We start from the raw sequence: 20,608 nt of genomic DNA on the forward strand, positions 1-20,608 counted from the left end.
GTATGTCATATGTGAAAATGAACACCCTGTTAATTTTAAAATGCTTTTAACCAAGATTTGCTTATAATTAAATTAACAGAGGTTTTTGTTTTGTTTTGTTACTAAATCACTGTTATTTTTAACAAATTTTAGCGAATAGGCCATGTGTTGGGAAAAAAAACACTGTAGTAATTTCGCCGACATAAATAAATATTACATATCTACAACTATCGTCTACATATTTAAATCTAAGAGTCACCACTCGCAAACAATGTTCAGGGAATGATTAGCATGTGATCACATGCAGAGTTGTTGGTTCTGTTGTCTCCTGGCGTGACGCTGCAGCAGTTTTAATGAAGTTCCGACGTGTGCTAAGCCACACCTCAACCGTGTGCATCTGTTTACTCGTGGTGGCTGGTGAATGCACACATTTACTCCACCTATTCGGTATAAATTTAAAATGACAGTAATTTTATAGAAAACTCTTCTGTGAACTCAAACTTTTCATACATACTTAATTTTAATTATATAAATGTGTCAAATAAGTAAAAAACAGATAAATGAACCGATTTGTCAATTTTTTATCATTCGCATTTGGAAAACCTACTTTATTATATAACGGACTTTCAGCATTAAAGGACACCCCCCCCCCTCGCCCAAATGAGTCCATCATAGCGAGGTTTTACTGGAGACATTATTGTGCTCATTTTACCAACAAGGAGACTGAAAGCTCAGAAAGACTAGGCGACTTGGTCAAGGGCATAGAGGCAGAGCTGAGATTCAGACTGAGAAGAAAACAGACAATGGTGTCACCACAGCTAAAAAAGTATGATGTTAAAATGAGGAAGTGGTGAACAGGACAAACCTTATGGATGTCTGGAAGATACATCCTCTGGGTTGTTAAAATGGAAGTCACTGGCTGCCAGAGCACATTTTGTAGCACAGCATGGTATAACAATTCCGCCCCCCCCCCCCCACCACAAACAATTCAAAATATTTTTTAAAGGTATGTCTGCATATGTTTCCAGCTGCATTATTTAAAATAGAAAAAAATCATAATAGGTCCAATTATAGGTTATAAAATATTATACAGCATTTTAAATAATAAAGATGATTATGTTGCAATAAGATAGGCCTATATCCTTTTTCACAAATGTGTAAACCACTCAAAAGATAATAAAATGAAAGTTATAAGATTTTTTTAAATATATTTTATTGATTTTTTTACACAGAGGAAGGGAGAGGGATAGAGAGTTAGAAACACCGATGAGAGAGAAACACCGATTTAGCTGCCTCCTGCACACTTCCCACTGGGGATGTACACACAACCAACGTACATGCCCTTGACCGGAATCGAACCTGGGACCCTTTAGTCTGCAGGCCGACGCTCTATCCACTGAGCCAAACCAGTTAGGGCTATAGTATTTTCTTTAACTCTTTAGTTTGTTTGTAAACATTCTGTAATTCCATTACATTAATTTATACTTAAAAAAACTAAATGTATATACAAGTAAAACAGAATATTGGAATGATAGTGGGCATGGGAATAAAAATCCCTAAAAAACTAGAAAAAGATCTTGAGCAGAGGTTGGCCTTACAAAGAGGAAGCCCTCTTCCTCTGAGGCTAGAGTGAAAAATCCAGAAAATGGTACAGAAACAGACACCTAGTACCATTCACTTTCTGAGGGGGGTACAGGTGGAGAGAGACTGGGGGTCCACAGAGAACACAGGAACTGGGAAGGATGAGCAAGGGGTGCATTTAAGGATTACCAGGAGCAAAGTCTCGCTGAAGCCGGACACTGGTCATAGATAAGGTGCGAAAGTGGCCACAGTAGAAAGCTGTGTGCCTGACTGAATTCGCATTCAAAACAGATTAGGTCCTACTCCCTTGTGAAGAACCAGATATTTAGGTTTTCACACACAGCAAGCAGGCATCCAATAACAGCTAGTTCAATGCAACAGGCTACAGGGAGATGGCTTTGGGCTCAGTAAAAGGCAGCAGGTAAAGGCACTCATCAGAGGACACTGAACGATGCTCCATGGAAGGCAAGAGGTGGAGGAAATCCCAGCTCTCAAGGACTGAATAAGTCTGTTGCCTGTCATAAAAAATTTTTCCTATTTTTCCTATTGTTACATGCACAGTCTTAACTCCCCACAATAAACCTCGTTAGGGCAGAGATGACATTACACTTCCCACGTATTCTCAGAGGGTGCAATACAGTAATACAGTGTACCCTGGCCAAATACAGGGTGGGACGAAAGTCAGTTTACAGTCATTTGCAGAGAAAACAATGCAATAATTAGCAAATAAGAATGTAAGAATAAACTGTGTTTTGTGTACCCACAGCTGTAAAACTCCATTTGCCCACTCCTGTTATCAAAAGAACCTATCTGTGTTTTGGGGATTCATACTATGAGTCAATGTTACAAATGTCCCTTCATTTACTTAGGTTCTTCAATTCACCTGGAATGGATTCAAGACAGACAATCTGCCTTAGAAAGATTGCATTTCTGCTGAACAAGGTGAGACTCCAGTGCACCTAGATCATCTGAGAAGCACGCTTCAAAGAAGGCTCCACAGCACTCGTGCTGGGTCAGGGTGTCCAGCTCGTTTAGTGTATATGATCACTGTTCTCTACAACTTACTAGTGGGTAGGTTACCTGATCTCATTTCCTCAGCTCTCAACTAGATGGTAACAGCCCTTGTAGGGTTGTCATGAGGACTAAATAGGATGATTGATATAAAGTACCAAATAACATTTATGCCTCAATCTTTTCACTGTTTGAGATGTCCCGTATATTGCCTTGTATTATGGATAGCTATCCCGACTAACGAGTTTTTCGAGATACGAGCAGTCTCTCGGCCGATTTTTTGCTTTGAGTTGCGAGCTAAAATTCGGGTTACGAGCCAGCTTCAGATACCCCACCGCTAGTTGGCGCAGCGAACGTCACAGTGAACGCCATAACATCAGCCCAGCATCACATGTCTCACTCGTTCACTTTAAGATTTGACATACGAGAAATTTGAGTTACGAGCTCCGTCACGGAACGAATTAAACTTGTAAGTCAAGGCCCCACTGTATTGCCTTGTATTATGGATAGCTATATATTTTTTATCCCTCTCCTGGAGTTAATGTCCTCTTAGGGTAGCTCTATGGCTTATCTTCCTGGTATTTCTCCCAGAACAGTGTCGTTCCAGAGGAGAAATCTTCAACAAATACTAAGTTGGATATTAATAAATAAACGCAAGAGAGGTAAGGCATATCCTCTCCTAAAGAAAAATAAGATCACATGCTCACTTAAGTGAAAAGTGAAACAAAATACTGGATGGAAGTCATTTTGAAAGCTATGACTGGGCCTTTAGTATTTCAAAATAAGATGAAAAAAGAAATTCAACTCTAAAGAACTTGAATGAGAAATAACATTTAAAATATTGATAAGCACTTTGAAAACAAAAGTTTCAGAATGTTAAAGATGCAAATCCCCACCTAACCACGTCATAACTACATGCAACGGAGAACGCGAAACTGTCAACAGATATTCTTTTCTTATTCGCCTAAAGTCTAGCTCTTGTTTAATTTATATGGTAACTGTTATCTCGACCCTATTCTGCAACATGTCAGCCTTATTATCAGGTGGTACTAAGAGTTAAATCTAGTTTCCTGTACTTCATGAGCACATATGAAGCCTGAAAGCTAATTGATTAGAAGTCTTCTTAACACTCCCTTTCTAAAACGTTAACTTTGTAGGCTCAAATCAGTCACTTCCTATATTACAGGAAAATCTCCAAACAGCAGTCCTGAAGGTGTCTATGCAAGTTGCAATTGAAAGAATCTAGTATCTGTTAACCTCACACCAGGCACATCTTATTTCATTTAATCCTCACAACAGCCATCCAAGGTAAGAGAGTTAATCATCCCCATTTTACACATGAAGAGTCTGAGGTTCATGGAGATTAAGTAACTAACCCAAGGACATACAATCTAGGGAGCTAGATTGTAGGACTCCTGCAGTGCCTCCTATCCTATCTAATAAAAGCGTAGTATGCAAATTGTCCCCTCAACCAGGGCACAGGGTGGCTGGGGGAAGGGAGGGAGGCCCTGGCCAGCAGCCAGCAGCTGCTAGGGACCCTACCAGTGCACAAATTTCATGCACTGGGCCTCTAGTTTGTAAATAAGACTCATGGAAGACATACAGGAAAGAAGAAAAGACATGAGTATCATGATACATTTAACGCAATTTCTGAAGAAGTGTAACATACTCACGATCTTAGAAATGCTGCATCTTTCAAAGAAATCTGAAAATTTAAGGAAAATACGTTATAAAGTCTGGTACTAGTATAACTCTGAGATCAATAAGAGTTAAGTTTTATTCATTCACTAAGTAAAAAGAGTTATGAACATCATTTCTAAGTGGCACTGTCTTAGACATGCAAAAGGAGGCAGTAAGTCCTGCTTACAGTGACTCGGTCTTAGCATGAAGAACAAGGACTTAAAAGAGACAGGAACTAAGCGTCCTCCATTTCCATCAGAGACCAGGGCCTCAGCCCACAAACCCTTTCCCCTGCCTGCCTGTCTGCCTCCTATTCATCAATCAAGAAGCAGCTCCAGTGCCACCTCCCTGGGAAGCCTTCCCCTTCACTTCTTTGGTCACACCCCCACTCTGATAATCTAATTGAAGTAGACTGTCCCAGAAAAATGTGCGTTCTCAAAAATCATTAAATACAATTCCAATGGATGTTACAACTTCCAGGGTCCCAAGTTAAGAGTTCTTGCTGTAGAGGAACAAATGGGTACCTCATAGGTAGTCAGCAACACATGAAAACATGGCTTCTGTCTTAGGTCTGGCTGTAGGTTGGCTCTCTCCTCTTTGTCACCTGTATATGTTACACAGGAAAGACCTGGAGCAAATCTGAATCCAAGAAAAGAAGCAGATGAACACAAACACGGAGCCATGGGACAGGGCATGCATAGCTGGAAAAGTACATTTCATGGAAGGACTGCAGATGTGCAGGCCTCAGGACGCCCTGCAATCAGAGAGTCCCGGGACTCTGCAATCCTGTGCAGAATAATGGATAAGTTCTTGTGTACACAGGTGGGAGGGTCTAAGGAACATCGAAAAAAAAAGGGTCTTGTGCTAACTCTAAAAACAAAATATTGGTTACTCCATCTGTCACTATGAAAAAGATGGTTTCTCCTTTAGTTCAGCAAAATTTACTAAAAATGAGGGCTGACCTTCAAATTGCCAAATAGGAACAATAACATGGGGCCCTCCTCCCATCAGATTCTCAGTCTCTGTCTACATTACCTCAGGTTAGAGTTTTCTGGAAAAAAATACGCTCACTGTTTAGGGCAATTTGTTGTTTTATCACACTTCGCACACCACTCAGAAAAAAACCTTAATCGATGCAAAAAATAAAATTTCAGCTACATCTGCTCTGTACCTTTCTATCTCTTCTTTCCAGTTGCTCAACACAGACAAGGGACAAAGAATGAGGAATGGTCCTTCATCATTTAATCTTCCTGCCAAGTAAATGAAGAAAGCAATAGTCTGAAACACAGAAAAAGAAGGCAGTGTTGATCACATTTCCATATGAGAAACGACCAAAGTTCCCACAACCTTGTAGAGAACACAGACGCTTACAGAACACTTGGTTTGCAAAAACATGATGTGCACATTAGGAGAGGCATCCGTTCCTAGAGTGAAATCACATAAGCTTCAAAATAATTGCCAAAGAAATCTGTGGCACTCAATCATATCAACAGTTAACAAGCAATGGTGCTCAATATTCATGCAATTGAACCTCTAATGCAAAGAAAAAAAATCAGGAAAGACAACAGAAATCAATGAAAACTATGCAAAGAATGTACAAGAGGTCAGGAGTACTCGGAAAACATACAGCAAGTGCCAGGGTATGACTGTGAAAAGGACCAACCACGTAATGGCCTCTGCTGCTTCCCAGGTTCTCTTTCCTTCCTACCTTCCTCCCTCCTACCTGTATTTTCAGAGCACCTTCTACTTGCTAGGCTACTATGCTGAGCTCTGGTATATAACAGTGAACAAAACAGATAAAACTACTAGCTCTCCTGGAGTAGACATTCTAGTGTAAAAAAACAAACAGTAAGTACTGCCTCATAAGCTTAAGTAGGGGTATAAAACGAAAATTTTTGTAAAGCCAAATTTTTGTAAAGTGGATACGGCTGTACACACTTTCGACTAGAAAAGTTTCTTTAGAAGATAGCTGTGATATACAGAGAAAATAGCTCTCTTTTATAAAACAAAAAGTCTGAGAAGCCTCCATCCCCACATGCTAAACTGTTTCTGAAAAAAATCTATCCTAGCCCTGACTGGTTTGGCTCAGTGGATAGAGCGTCGGCCTGTGGACTGAAGGGTCCCAGGTTCGATTCCGGTCAAGGGCATGTACCTTGGTTGCAGGCACATCCCCAGTTGGGAGTGGGCAGGAGGCAGCTGATCGATGTTTCTCTCTCATCGATGTTTCTAACTCTCTATCCCTCTCCCTTCCTCTCTGTAAAAAATCAATAAAATATATTTAAAAAAAAAAAAACTCCCGCAAATGCTCTTTAAAAAAAAAAATCTATCCTAAGGATATAATCCAAAATACTGAGAAAGCAAATACCCAAAGGTGTTCACACTGAGGTTAATTTAAGTAGCACAACAAAAAAGGAACTCATCATTCCTCATCTTTAGGACATTTAAGTAAATTATGATCAATTCTCTTGAAGGAATATTAAGTAGCCAATAAAAAATAATTATTGGGAAGAATAAAAATGGAAAATTACAATGACAGTGTTAGATTACTAAAATACAAACTATAAGTGCACTATAATTTCAACCATTGTAAAACATACACTACTATTTATGGCTATGGTTAGAGTACTGTGGTTATGGGTTGGTAGTTTTTTTTAACTGAAATTACATTAATTTTATAATAGAAATAATTTTCTTCTTTAATTACCTATCATTTTCCAATCCAGATTGTGCTCAGAAAAATCATCCAATAAATAAGTACTTATTAGATTAAAAGCACTCTGTCTAGCTTTTGCTGAGGATACTATTTAGAAAAAAAACTTACCTTTTGTAACTCTAAACCAGATATATCTACAAAATTAATTTGGATTGACTAGTGAATTATACCAAACATTTAAGAAAAAAAAACAGTAACAATTCGACATAAAATTCTAAAAAACTGAAGAGGAGAGAATACTCAACTCATCCTATGGGTCCAGCTTTCCCACAATACCAAAACCAGACAAAGATATTACAAGAGAAGGAAATTACAGACCAATATCCTTCAAGAACACAGATGCAAAAATGCTAGACAAAATTTTAGCATGACGAATTTTAGCAAGAGAGGTGCAGTGCTTTCAAGACTGAAATGATGTTGATGAATTTGGAGGTGTAATATTTTCAGGGCACTTACAAGTAGAACTACATGAACACCCTGGGGAAAGGCAAAGGACACGTGAAATTTGCTGGCTCTGAATTTGCTGGAGTCAGGACAATGCCAATGTCCACCGCAAAGCTGGCTGCAGGGAAGGCCTTGTACCTGGTCCAAGAGTCTGTGAGCCCGGCTCCCAGAGACATCAGGAAACCTAACTTTGTTCTCGTTCACAGCTCTCAATTTGGGAATATACTAGAACCAGATGTATTTGCCTAAGAAATATCCTCATATGACCATACTTGCAGGTCATATGGCATTCTGAATAACCCCAAGATTCATGAGGTGTACCTGCCTTAGTCCCCGACACGTGGTCAGACTAGTCTACCTGCAGAACTGCTCCAGCTTGATGCTTGTGTATGTGAGGTTAGAGCTGGAGGGAGCACTTGAGCTTCTAAAAGGACTAATGAGACCTTCACTCATTCTGTGTGTTCACTGGTGAAACCCGTACTTCCACGGTTTCTGATCAAGTTGCTGCTGCTGTGTCCTGACTGCACTGACTTTCTTTGGTATCCTGTAGACAAGAAAACCTTCTATAATATAGAAGGGGTCGCCTGAGACCATCGGAAAACACATGTATAATTACGTATTGTTTTTGTGATTAATCACTATGCTTTAACTATGTTCAATTTGTAATAATGAAAATACATCCTGCGTATCAGATATTTACATGACGATTCATAACAGTAGCAACATTACAGTTATGAAGCAGCAACGAAAATAATTTTATGGTTGGGGGTCACCACAACACGAGGAACTGTATTAAAGGGTCGCGGCATTAGGAAGGTTGAGAACCACTGTGCTAGAGAAATGAGAAGTGGTCCTCTACTCACTGGGGAAGGGAAATTAATATTTGAAGTGATCCAGCCAACTTAATTCGTTAGAGTATTGCTAAGGAAGACAGAAACGATTTGATCCCTGAGACAGGTATAATTTGCTTTACAAGAGAAAAACCCTGCCCAGGAACTAAAATAAGGGCAGTGACACAGTTCAAAACTGTCCCCTGATCAGAAAAGTCAGCTCCAATGTCAGAATCGCTAAATAAAGGTTCAGGCATTTCACCACCTCATATAAAAATGCATCCTAGTAACTAAAGATAGTAATGAGTTGTAAGAAGGTATTTCGGTAAAGATGAGACCACCCTACAGTGTCAGTGGGGAGCCAGTACTCTCACCCTCAACCCGAGGTTAAGTGACGTACCTGGCAGGTCTTCCCCAGGCCCATCTCATCTCCCAGGATGCAGCCATTCTGATATTGGAAGCGCTGGGCTAGCCAGTTGACTCCCTCCAGTTGGTAAGAGCGTAGGTTAATCCCTAGAAATAAAAAAACACAGCCAGTCCCAACGGCAAATATTTCAGCACACACACAGGCTACATTCTAAGACCAACTGAAGGATAGGGCCTAAACCCTATACCCCCAACATTACTGGCCATATCCTCTGCTGGGAAGTTACAAATATGTAAACACATGCTGACTCCCAAACTACTTTTTCAGCAGATTTAGCCACCATTATATTCAAAGCCCGGTATTATGGGATCCACATGACAGATGAAAAAGTCAACTTGGGAGCTGGCCTCTAATACTGCCTGACTCTAATGTTAGTGTCCATTCTAGGAAAGGAGGCATTACTGATGCAACATAACCACAAACAACAACACATGAATTGTACCTGTGTCTGCTTGCTTAATTGAAACCATTTGAATTTTGCAAAAAAATAAGAAGAAAAGACTAGATTAAATTATGCTTCAAGAGAGACGCAGTGCTTTTAAGATTGAAAGGATGTTGCACAGGGAGTGTTTAACAGTGTGCCAGGGCCGGAGGGAACGTCTGCGATCCACTGTGGAGCTTCTGCTGTCTCTCCTCTCCCCCTTGGGGAAAGAATATCCAATTTCAGAAAACAGCTACATCTTGGGAGAAGGGAGGACCCCAAGCATACTACTAACGATTAACAAAACTGTAATTTTCTGCTTTGAACTCACGACCTTTAAAAAGAAACTAGGCCGCCCTGACCGGTTTGGCTCAGTGGATAGATCGTCGGCCTGCGGACTGAAGGGTCCCACGTTCGATTCCAGTCAAGGGCATGTACCTTGGTTGCGGGCACATCCCCAGTAGGAGGTGTGCAGGAGGCAGCTGATCGATGTTTCTCTCTCATCGATGTTTCTAACTCTCTACCCCTCTCCCTTCCTCTCTGTAAAAAAATCAATAAAATATATTTTTAAAAAAAGAAACTAGGCCATATATAGTAATTGTAGAACATCTGGGGGAAAAATGTTATTTTTATTAAGCACTTACTAAATACCAGGGAGAGTAGTAAACACTTTATAGAAGTTACCTCCTTTAATACTTATAATAACCCCATGTAGTCGGTATTATCGCCACTTTGTAAGTTAGAAAATTCAACTAATCAAAGAAGACTAAAATGTGAAAGACCAACATGGCTTCTGGGAAAATGGAGATTTTCTTCTCACCATTCCTCTTGCTAATGCAACTAAAAATCCTGAATGTTACAAAGAAAACACACAAACATAAGTCAACTCTGAAAAGGTGGAGAGAAGAGGCAGCCCAGCTAGTGACCTCAGGACCCAAGGAACAACAAGGTGGTGAGTTCCAGGTTTCGTTTTGCCTCATCTATCCCAGACTTGGAGGCGAGAAAATTAACGACCCAGAAATGCCTGGACTCTGCCCCTAGGAGATCAATGAGCCCTCTCCAATACCCCCCTCGAAAGCGGTGTCACAGGAGGCCTTGTGGACACTCAGGACCTTTATCACTGTCCAGAGGTAATGAGACCAACTGGGGAGTCATACTCTCACCCGCACCCAGAGGTAAGGGGGCGCCCCCTCCCTACCCTCGGGTGTCAACAGAGGCTGAAAGGTTTGTTCTTCGTTGACTTTAGGGAAGGAAGGGCTAGTAAAAAAGTAAGAGGGACAGTTATGTGCGGTGATGAACTGATCAACTTGGCTTGGATGCATATTTTAAACTACAGCTGGGGGGGGAGGGGAGGGAGTAAGCTGGGGGGGGGGGGAATTCTCCAAGAACTGCGCATGCACAGTAAATAAGAAACCTGCAGCTGGGAGCCGAGTTCTGATCGTTTCACGGAACTAACGACGGAAACCCCAAGAACAGGCCTGCAAACCCAGCGGCACAGAAACTGCGAGCCCCAGCCCCGCGGGCGTCAGGACATCCGCCGCCTCCTCGGAGGAAGGTCTCCCCATGAGGACAAGGCCTCACCAAGCTCCCCCTCCGCTGCGCCCCGTGCCGGGGGCCCGGAATCCCTCTCCAGCTGCGCCCGCCAACCCCGCGCGCGGCACCGGCCGGGCCATGGCCACCTGGCCCCAGGAGGGGCTCCTGCCCGCCCGGCCCCGTGGCAGGTGCGGGAAGGGAAGGGAAGGTCCTGAGTCCGCAGGGAAACAGCCCCCAGGACGGTCCCCTCGCGGTGCGGCGCCCAGCACCGCTCGTGGCGCGGGGTCCTGACCGGGGAGCGGCGCGTCCCGGCGAGGTGTCGGCCGGGCGGAAGTGCGCCCGGGCCACTGACCTGTCAGGCCCCACTGCCTCAGGTCCTCCTCCTGCACCCGCGCCGCCGTCCGCGCCGCCTCTGCGCGGCTCTGGGTCTGCAGGGTCTGCAAGAAGCCGGGCTGGTCGCCCTGGCGGGTCGCGGCGTCCGCGCGCTCCTCCATCCGCCCCGAGCGTTCCGCCGCGCGTCGCCCCGCGTCGCTTCCTTCCCGACGCAACTGGGCGTCCGGCGCCGCGTTCCGGATGCGAGCGCGGTTCCGAGTGACCCTGCGGACGCCGCCGGGGCTCCCCGCGGCGGGGTGCGGGGCTCCCCGCGGCGGGGTGCACGCTCCTGAGCTCCTGGTGGTGCTCACGCGCGCTCCCGGCGACTGGCGGCCGGAAAACGCTCCCCCGGGGGGTCAGCATGTGCTGGCCCTTCACTGGCTCAGCTTGACTGCCCCCTGCCAGGCGCTCGGCTGGGCTCTGGGGCTATAGAATTCAATGAGACGTCGTCCCTGCTGCCCTCCCGCGATTCCCGGCGAGATTGTAAAGGCTGGAGTGCTGTCAGTTGACACTAATCATAAATTCCTTTCGGCCCTGAAATCTTAATTTGCTTCCTGTTGACTGTAGGCCATAGTTAGGAACCCCCCAATGGTAGTCAAGTCACCAAAGCTTGTGCTACAATGGATTTCTCAAGTGAATTATGGGGAGCAAACTGAAGCAACGTGTTGTGAGATTAGGGGTCACCAAGACTCAACATGAGCTTTGAGTGGATTTATGATGTGGTCATTTATGATTAGTCGTCTACCACCAACACAAATACTATAACAACCACGTAGCTGCATTTATTGATGCGGTTAGAGGCTCTGCCCTACGGCCTTAACATGTGTTTGTTTTCTCATTGAACCCTCATAATAACCCTATAAAAGTCCTATCATTGTCCCCACATTACAGATGAGGAGATTGTGAATGGTCATTGGCAAAGCTGGAACGGGAACCATGTTATTCTCTGGATAACGTCATTAGAATACTGTTGTTCTTACTTACATTAATCGTGATGCTTCTGTCTTCGGTAAACTCAGACTAAAGTTGCACTTCACCCCCATCCTCACCTACCCTCAAAATAGAAGGGAGAAATTCGTTGTGAGCTACAAAAGAAATGACTTTGGGTTGATTTATAAAAACTCAAACACAAAGCACTGTTTTGGGAAGCTAATTTTGTGTCTTGAGTCATTTTGTAAATACTGACTGAGCACCTACCATGTGCCAAGTGCTCTGTCAGCACTGGAGACAGAGGCCACTCGTCACAAACTTAATTTAGGCAAATCAAATTAAGCTTATATTTTAAAAAGGAGGAGACAGGCAATAAACAAATGAAACCCAAGCAGTGACCAATGTTAAGAAGAAGGAGAAACATAGTCATAGTATAGGGCTGCATTGATTTCCTACTGGGGTATTTTCTCAAAACCTTAAGATGGATTTATATCCTTTGCTGGCTTCTCTTGAGGGGCTTCTGTCCTAAGTGGCTGTTGTAAATGGATTATGAGTCCTGGTGTCTGCATTGGACTTATTTCCTCCCTTCAAGACTTGGTGGGTAGACATCTACTAAAGCACCAATACTAACCACCTGCCACTCAAACAAACGGGTGTTTATTATTGTCAACTTAACGTACGTTTGTTTTAGCATTATACTAGCGATGGGGTCCTAGCTGTAAGCTAAGTGTTCTGTTGGTATATTGAGTCTGGCATCTAATGGCTCAGTGTTTGAGCGTCGACCCATGAACGAGAGGATCACGGTTCAATTCCCAGTCAGGGCACATGCCTGGGTTGCGGGCTTGATCCCCAGTAGGGAGCGTGCAGGAGGCAGCCGGTTGATGATGCTCTCTCATCATCGATTTGTGTGTGTCTCTCTCCCTCTCCCTTCCTCTCTCTGAAATCAATAAAAACATATCTTTAAAAATAAATAAATAAAAATAAAATACAGCTAAGAGAAGTAGCTGAGACACTCCAAGTCAGTTAGTGAGATGATGCCTCTAAGAGTTTTATTTGGATGCTGTATGAAAAGAGGATATAGAAAGGGACAAGGTAAAAGCAGGGAGACCCTGTAGGAGACTACTGTGGGAGTCTGGGCAAGAGATGATAGTTGTTGGGCCAGCATGGTGGCAGTGGAGGTTTGAGTAGTGGTCAGATATTAGGTATATTGCTAAGGAAGAGCCTGTAAGATAAACTGATTGAGCATCTGAGAGAAGTAGAGAAATCAAGGGTGATTTCAGGGATGTGACCTGAGCAAATAGTAGAATAGTTTCCATTTATGGATGGGGGAAGACTGAGAATGAGGAGTTTTGAGGAACATCAAGAATTCATTTTTGGACAGAGTAGCACAAAAAAAGTTATTAGATATCCAAGTAGAAATGGTGAATAATCAAATAGATTAATTTGAAGTTCAAGGGGAAAATATATAAATATGGAAGTCATGATTATAGGATGGACCTTAAACCTTGGTACTAGATGCCACACCCTAAGGGAGGACAGGAATTATAAAAGAGACAAAGCCTTGTACACTAAACTAATAATTAGAAGTCAAGAAGATGAGGAAGAACCAGCAGAAGAGACTAAGAGCAGCTTATGTGATAACTAGAGGCCCGTTGCAGGAAGATTCCTGCAAGAATAGGGCTTCCTGCGGCTGGAGCAAAGCAGAGAAGGGAGTGAAACCCACTGAGGGCTTCGGTCCCTTCTCCACTGCCTTGCTCCTTCCCCTCTCCGCTGCCTCAGCTCCCTCCCTTCTCCGCTGCTTCGCTCCCTTCTGCAGTGCTTGGCTTCCTTCTACGCTGTCTTCAGTCTTCACTCTGCACCTGCATATGCAAATTAACTGCCATCTTTGTTGGGTTAATTTGCATACTCGTCCTGATTGGCTGGTGGGCGTAGCAGAGTGACACCAATTTGCATGTTTCTCTTTTATTAGTGTAGGTATGAGAGGCAAGAGTGTGGTGTCCCTGAAGCCAAATGATGAGGAGTTACAAAAAGAAGGGAGTGGATTGTCTGTGTCAAATGTAAAGATAAGGTAGAGATATAACCACTGGATCGGGTAATATGGTGGTCATTCATGACCTCAACAAGAACAACTTCTGTATATTGTGGAATAAAAAGCCTGATTGGAATGGATTTTTAAAAGAGAATAGGAGGAAAGAAAGTAGAGGCAGAATGTCTCACAACTCTTTCAGAGAGTTTTGCTATAAAAGGGAGCAGAATACTGGGAGCAGTAACTGAAAGGGGATCTAGAGCTAGTGGGAGGTCTGGAGGACAGATGTGACCGCTGCCAGACCTATGAGCTGGACCCAGGCCAGAACGGAGATTGCTTCACACACACACACCCCTTAGAAACTGTCTGATCATAATTGATATTCATTCTGCCCCTCCCCTGTCTCCCTCTACATGCTGGTTCCTGGTCATTGTCTTGACCAGATCAAGCACGTAATTTCCTGTATATGGTACCATTACTATCCCCCCTTTTATCTTCTATAATTCTTTGAGGCCTATCAAATGGTACAGAGACCTGTTTTGTCTTGTAGGCCACCCAAGACACACCTCATATGTAAGTTTCCCATAATAAACTCTACCATTTACGAAACTGGAGTGACCAGCCTCTTTCCTCAGTTTTTCCACACCCTCTGCTTATGGAGGTAGTTTTTACATTCTTGGGAATTTTCCCTGGGTCTGCATGTACTAACAGGAGGATTATTTTGTTTCCACATCATTGAGATTAGAGTATGTTGAATGCTCATACGAACAATCCAGTAGAGAGAAAAACTGATGCTGCTGCAGGAGTGTTGCCCATGACTCAGCAGAGGTGTGACCAGTGCACAAGTGGAGTGGTTGGCCTAGGTAGGAGCACAGACAGTCATGCACTGGAACATGTAGAGGACAGTTGTGGTGGGTGCAAGTACGTGGTAGATCTCTTCTGATTGTCTTAGTTGTCTAAGTGAAATAAGAAACAAGGTCATCAGATGAGCTCGAGGAAGGAGAAGGAGTTTTTGGAAGGTTGAGGAGGGAAAGGTGTGAAATAGCTGTCTCGGGGAGGGGGAAGAGTGAAATGATTAGAGAAATGTGGTAGCATTGCCAAGCAGCAGCAAGGGACACTGGAAGTTCATGGTCATGAGACCAGTCAGCATGGTGTGTGTTAGGTGCAGGAGGGGAACAGTTAGAGAACCGGATCTTACCAGGGTTGGATTTTTGCCAGATGAGTACAGCAGAGAGTGATTACACTGACCATATATCCGGTGTCTAGAACAGAAGTGAACGAGGCAGATAAGATCCCTGCATTTATGGAGCTTAGATTCTAGTGATGGAGACAGACAAAAAGGAAGGGGCTAAAAAAATAAGTTATCTGTATTAGTATTAGTGCTAATAAGACAATAAAACAGTGCGATAAGCTTAAGAACAGGGTGGGATGCAGCTCTTGATGAGTTGAGAAACATGTCACGAAGAAAATGACATTTGAGCTAAGATCCAAATGATAATCAGGAAGAAGAGTGTTCAAGGCAGAGACCGGAAGGGTATAGACATTGAGGCAGAGTTAGCAAGGGAGTAATAGATTTTTAAATTGGTGTGGGTACACTTGAGGGGACTTGTCACTGATTGGATATAGGGCTGAGAGAAAGAGAAATGTTGAGATTGACTAGCAGAGCCTTGGGTAACTGGGTGGATATTGATACCACCGCTGAGACAGGGAATACAGGAGATAAAAGATAATAACTTCACTTTTAGGATAGGTTGAATTTGTACCTAAACAGTGACTGGCACATAGTATGCACTCAGTAAGTATAGTTGAGTGTTTGAATGAGGTGTCTGTTGAACAGTTCTGAAATCCAGGACCTGACTGTTATAACCTCACTGTACAGAGAGGACAGTTCACGGATGGGCAAACCAAGGCACCAAAAGTTTAGGCAACTTGTCCACTTTTCCCAGTGCGCCAGTGTTAACTGCCAATAGAGCGTCCTGCCCCAACTCCTTTTCATTCTTTGTCCAGGTTATATAATCATGGCGTTCATATTAATTCTTTATTTTATAACCTCACTGAGCGGGTACACACCTGGCAACAGCAACTCAATAAGATGAACGGTAATCAAATCACGCTAACGATAGGTCTTCGTACCTGCCAATCCCACCAAAGCAAGCATGAGGAAGCACAGATTGGCGAACAAGTGTGTTTGCTATCCATTATGTCCCTGACCTGGTGGGTCAAAGAAGGATGCCAGCTGGCAACATCTAGTCGGTTAGATATGGAGCTTGAGTAAAAGCTGTGGCCATGGGTGAAAATGTGTACAAACCTCTCTTTGAGTACATAAACTTAGACCTTTGGGTTCAGGTTAGGATTAGGTCAGTGCCCTATGGTGGAGCAATCACTGTACTGGAGTGAAAGAGAGTTGAGTTTTTTTCTCCCCAAAAAAGGAAAAACTGTATTTTGACATTTGACATAATTATACATTTTTAGCACCAAATCACACATTAATTTAAAATGAAGAAAACCAGGGAAATATATTTAAAAAGAGTGCCCCTTTAAATATATCAACAAAGTAAGTCTGCTTTATAGGGCTCTTACTCAGTCTCATCAGAAAATTGCCACTCCCTTTTATACCAAAGGTAATGCTTTTACACTAGAATATTATCAAGTAATCTTGGAGGACAAAATCCAGAGATTGTAAACTATCAGCTGTGCACCAAAATTTGCCCACAGTTCTGTTTACTAGTATTTTTCTTACTAATGCCTTTTGACTATCAATCATGCCTTGCCACCAAGTTAGTGACGCCCAATTTTATTCTTCCTGTTTTTTAAAAATATTTTTTTATTGATTTCAGAGAGGAAGGGAGAGAGAGAATCATTGATCGGCTGCCTCCTGCACGCTCCACCTTGGGGATAGAACCCGCAGCCTGGACCTGTGCCCTGACCGTGGATCAAACCGTGACCTCCTGGTTCATGGGTCAGCACTCATCCACTAAACCACGCCTGCCAGGAATCCACCTAGTTAATCCCTAGCTTTTGAGTTTGCCAGTTAACTTTTGTGACGTATTTCCACAGAAGGAGCAGGACATCTCAATAATAAAACCATGAAGCTAAATGTTTCTATTGACTCAGTCTATAATGAAATATTGTTAAACAATGTGATCTTGCTCCCAGAGGCTCTAAGATCTCTCTCCTTCTCTGGTTGGCAAGATCCCAAACCCATATTATACCCTAACCCCACAAACTTTGGGTCTTAGGTTTGACCAATGAGCACACTTGTTGCACACATGTCTGTATTCTGAAGCACTGTTATGAATTTGATGCAAAGGAGTTCTCCCCCCTCCATTCCCCCAAACTGGTCAAAATTGGTATGCACAATTATTCTTCACAATCAAAGAATTGTTTTTTTAAATATATATTTACTAGAGGCCCGATGCATGAAATTCGTGCAAGAGTAGGCCTTCCTTCCCCAGCTGCCAGCACCAGCTTCCCTCTGGCACCTGGGACCTGGGCTTCCCTTGCAGCCCCCGCTTGGTCCGGAAGGTCATCTGGAAGGATGTCTGGTCTAATTAGCATATTACACTTTTATTATTATAGATTGATTTCAGAGAGGGAGATGGAGAGAGAAATAGAAATATCAATAGAGAGAATCATTGATTGGCTGCCTCCTGCATGTCCCCCAGCGGGGATGGAGCCTGCCACCTGGGCATGTGCCCTGACCTGGAATCAAATCGTGACCTCCTGGTTTATAGGTCGACGCTCAACCACTGAACCACACCAGACAGCCGGGTCATCACCAGAGTTTTAACAATCAGAGAATGCTTTTGGAAGGCCTATGATACATAATAACTTATAGTGGGAATAATAATAGCTACCCTATAATAATGTGTAAAAATTAAATAATTTTTACAAGGAACTAAACACAAATCTGAATGTCCAGGGTATTGTGAAGGACCAAAAACTTAAGTTGGGAATGAGCCTGGTGATCACCCAAGCATCTGCCTCTCACCTGTGGAGACACAGGACATTGGGAGTTATACCTCCTGTTGAGTTCCAATCATAACCTCATTTTCTTGGGGAATCCACATCCAAATATTCCACAGTGTTTTTCTCTTACAGGCATGACCCATAAATACAGGAAACACACACACACACATACACACACACACACACAGTGTGGAATATCTACTCATGGATAGTTAGCTTTGGTAGACTGTACTACTGTTCCTACCATTCCCTTTCTCCCTATTAAAATGATTGTACATCCATGCCTTCACCATGTGACTGAAGTGCCTTCCAAAAAGCAGAGTCCATATGATTTGCCTTGGTGAGTGAAATTCAAGTGGATGTGATGTACTCTAGTCTCGTATATGAACTAAAACCTTAAATGTGCTTGCTTAGGCTGTTTCTACCCTTTGCCATGAGAACCATACAAAACCAAAATAGGGGTCATGCTGGTTAAAATCTTGCCCAATCTTTCCATGTCAGGATAAACTCACCTCATTAAAAATAAACTTTTAAAAATGTCATATATATATTAATCCATAATATGGTATCTCAGAGCCCTTCCCCATCTTGATGAGCATTTATTAAGTTATTTCAAAATGTTTACTATTAGTGCCAGCTAACACTTGTTGAACTCTATGAGCCAGGCCATGTGCTGAGCACCTTGCAACAGCCTCATTTTACAGATGAGAAAACTTAAATACAAACTGTTAACTTGCTTTCGGTTAGAAAACTGACTAGTGATAGAGCACACACAGTCTGGCTCTATCATCTAAGTTAAACCCCAAACAATTCTGCAATAAACATTTTTGTTTTTACATATGTGCAACTATGCCTGAAGGAAATCTTGCAAGGGAATTGATGGATAAAAGGAACTTACAATTTTGATAAAATTGTTCCACATGAAGGCTTAATCAATTTATCTTCCACCCACAGTGGAACACCTATTTCCATCGCTTTCCAGTTCTGAATATGACCAATCTTTGTGTTTTATTTTGTTTTGTTTTTCTGTCTGAGAATAGACATCTCATTGCCTAAAATTTGGTTACACATCTAACTGAAGATCTTTTCATAAACTGATAGGCCATTTTTAATTTCTTCTTTTAAAAAAATATATTTTTATTGATTTCAGAGAGTAAGGGAGAGAGAGAGAGAGATAGAAACATCAAGGATGAGAGAAAATCATCAATTGGCTGCCTCCTGCACATCCCACACTGGGGATCAAGTGCAACCCAGTATGTTCCCTGACCAGGAATCAAACTGTGACCTCCTGGTTCATAGGTCGATGCTCAACCACTGAGCCATGATGGTCAGAGTTCATTCTTTTTTTTATAGCTGAGTAATATTCTATGGTATATATGTACCACATCTTCTTTATCTACTCATTCATTGATGGGCATTTGGGTTGCTTCCATAGCTTGGTTATTGTAAATAGGACTGCAGGTGGGAATGCAGACTGTGGAAAACAGCATGGTGTTTCCTCAAAAAATTAAAACTGGAACTGCCATTTGACCAAGTAATACCACTTCTAGGAATATATCCCAAGAAAACAGAAACACCAATCAGAAAAGATATATGTACCCCTATGTTCATAGCAGCACAATTTACAATAGCTAAGATTTGGAAACAGCCTAAATGCCCATCAGTAGATGAGTGGAGTAGAAAACTGTCATCTACACAATGGAATACTATGCTGCTGTAAAAAAGAAGGAATTCTTACCATTTGCAACAGCATGGATGGACCTGGAGAGCATTATGCTAAGTGAAATAAGCCAGTCAGAGAAAGATAAATATCACATGAGCTCACTCATATGTGGGATATAATGCTACACATAATTTGATGAACAAGAATAGATCCAGAGCCCTGACGGGTATGGCTCAGTGGAAAGAGCCTCAGCCTGCAGACTGAAGGGTCCCAGGTTTGATTCCAGTCAAGGGCATGTATCTTAGTTTCAGACAAAATGCCCAGTAGGGGGTGTGTAGGAGGCAGCTGATCAATATTTCTCTCTCATCAATGTTTCTAACTCTCTATCCCTCTCCCTTCCTCTCTGTGAAAAATCAATAAAATACATATTTTTAAAAAAGAATAGATCCAGAGACAAATGGCAGGGGAGGGGGGTTAGAGAGCAACCAAAGGACTTATATGCATCCATATGAGCATAACCAATGGACACAGACACTGGGGCGGTGGGGGCTTGCCCGAGGTGGGAATGGCTGGCAGGGGGGGGGGGGGGAGTCCAATCAAGGAAAAAGGAGACATATGTAAAACTTTAGACAATAAATAAATATTAAAAAAGAAAGATAAATACCACATGATCTCACTCATTTGTGGAATGAATATAAGGACATTATAAACGAACAAAAATAGATATAGAGGCAAAGAAGCATTGAACAGACTGTCAAACTATAGCAGGAAGGCAGGGGAGGGTTGGGGAGGGGCAAGAGATCAAATGAAGGACTTGTATGTGTGCATATAAGCATAACCAATGGAAGCAAGACAGGGGGGGTGGGGGGATGGGGGCATGTGCCAGGGGATAGAGGAGGCCTGGGGGGAGGTCAATGGGGAAAAAAGGGGACATATGTACTACTATTTGTAATACTTTAAACAATAAAAATAAATAAATAAATAAATAAATAAATAAATAAAATGCAGTTCAACTAGAGTGTTGTAAAG

At 42.6% G+C, this 20,608-nt stretch overlaps 1 protein-coding gene across 7 annotated transcripts in view; it reads right to left on the reverse strand.

Moving 5' to 3' along the window:
• Positions 1–11,152, reverse strand: part of CHD1L (chromodomain helicase DNA binding protein 1 like) — a 43,726-nt gene extending 32,574 nt beyond the window's left edge. For 4 of the 7 annotated variants that reach the window (XM_023761554.1, XM_023761553.1, XM_023761555.1 and 1 more), the window contains exons 1-4: positions 8,639–8,751; positions 5,423–5,529; positions 4,776–4,890; positions 4,245–4,276 (exon numbers count right to left, since the gene is read on the reverse strand). Coding sequence is in view for 1 of the 7 variants with exons in the window: in XM_006097768.3 (XP_006097830.1) it covers positions 4,245–4,276; positions 4,776–4,890; positions 5,423–5,529; positions 8,639–8,751; positions 10,972–11,113 (509 nt within the window). In the remaining 6 variants the exon portion in view is untranslated. Of the gene's footprint in view, positions 1–4,244; positions 4,277–4,775; positions 4,891–5,422; positions 5,530–8,638; positions 8,752–10,971 lie in introns of those variants that run through there. The other 3 variants (XR_002831427.1, XM_006097768.3, XM_023761556.1) reach the window with 2 other exon arrangements.
• Positions 11,153–20,608: the final 9,456 nt, after the last annotated feature.

The sequence above is a fragment of the Myotis lucifugus genome, unplaced genomic scaffold (assembly GCF_000147115.1).
Source record: "Myotis lucifugus unplaced genomic scaffold, Myoluc2.0 scaffold_211, whole genome shotgun sequence".
NCBI classification, from domain to species: domain Eukaryota; kingdom Metazoa; phylum Chordata; class Mammalia; order Chiroptera; family Vespertilionidae; genus Myotis; species Myotis lucifugus.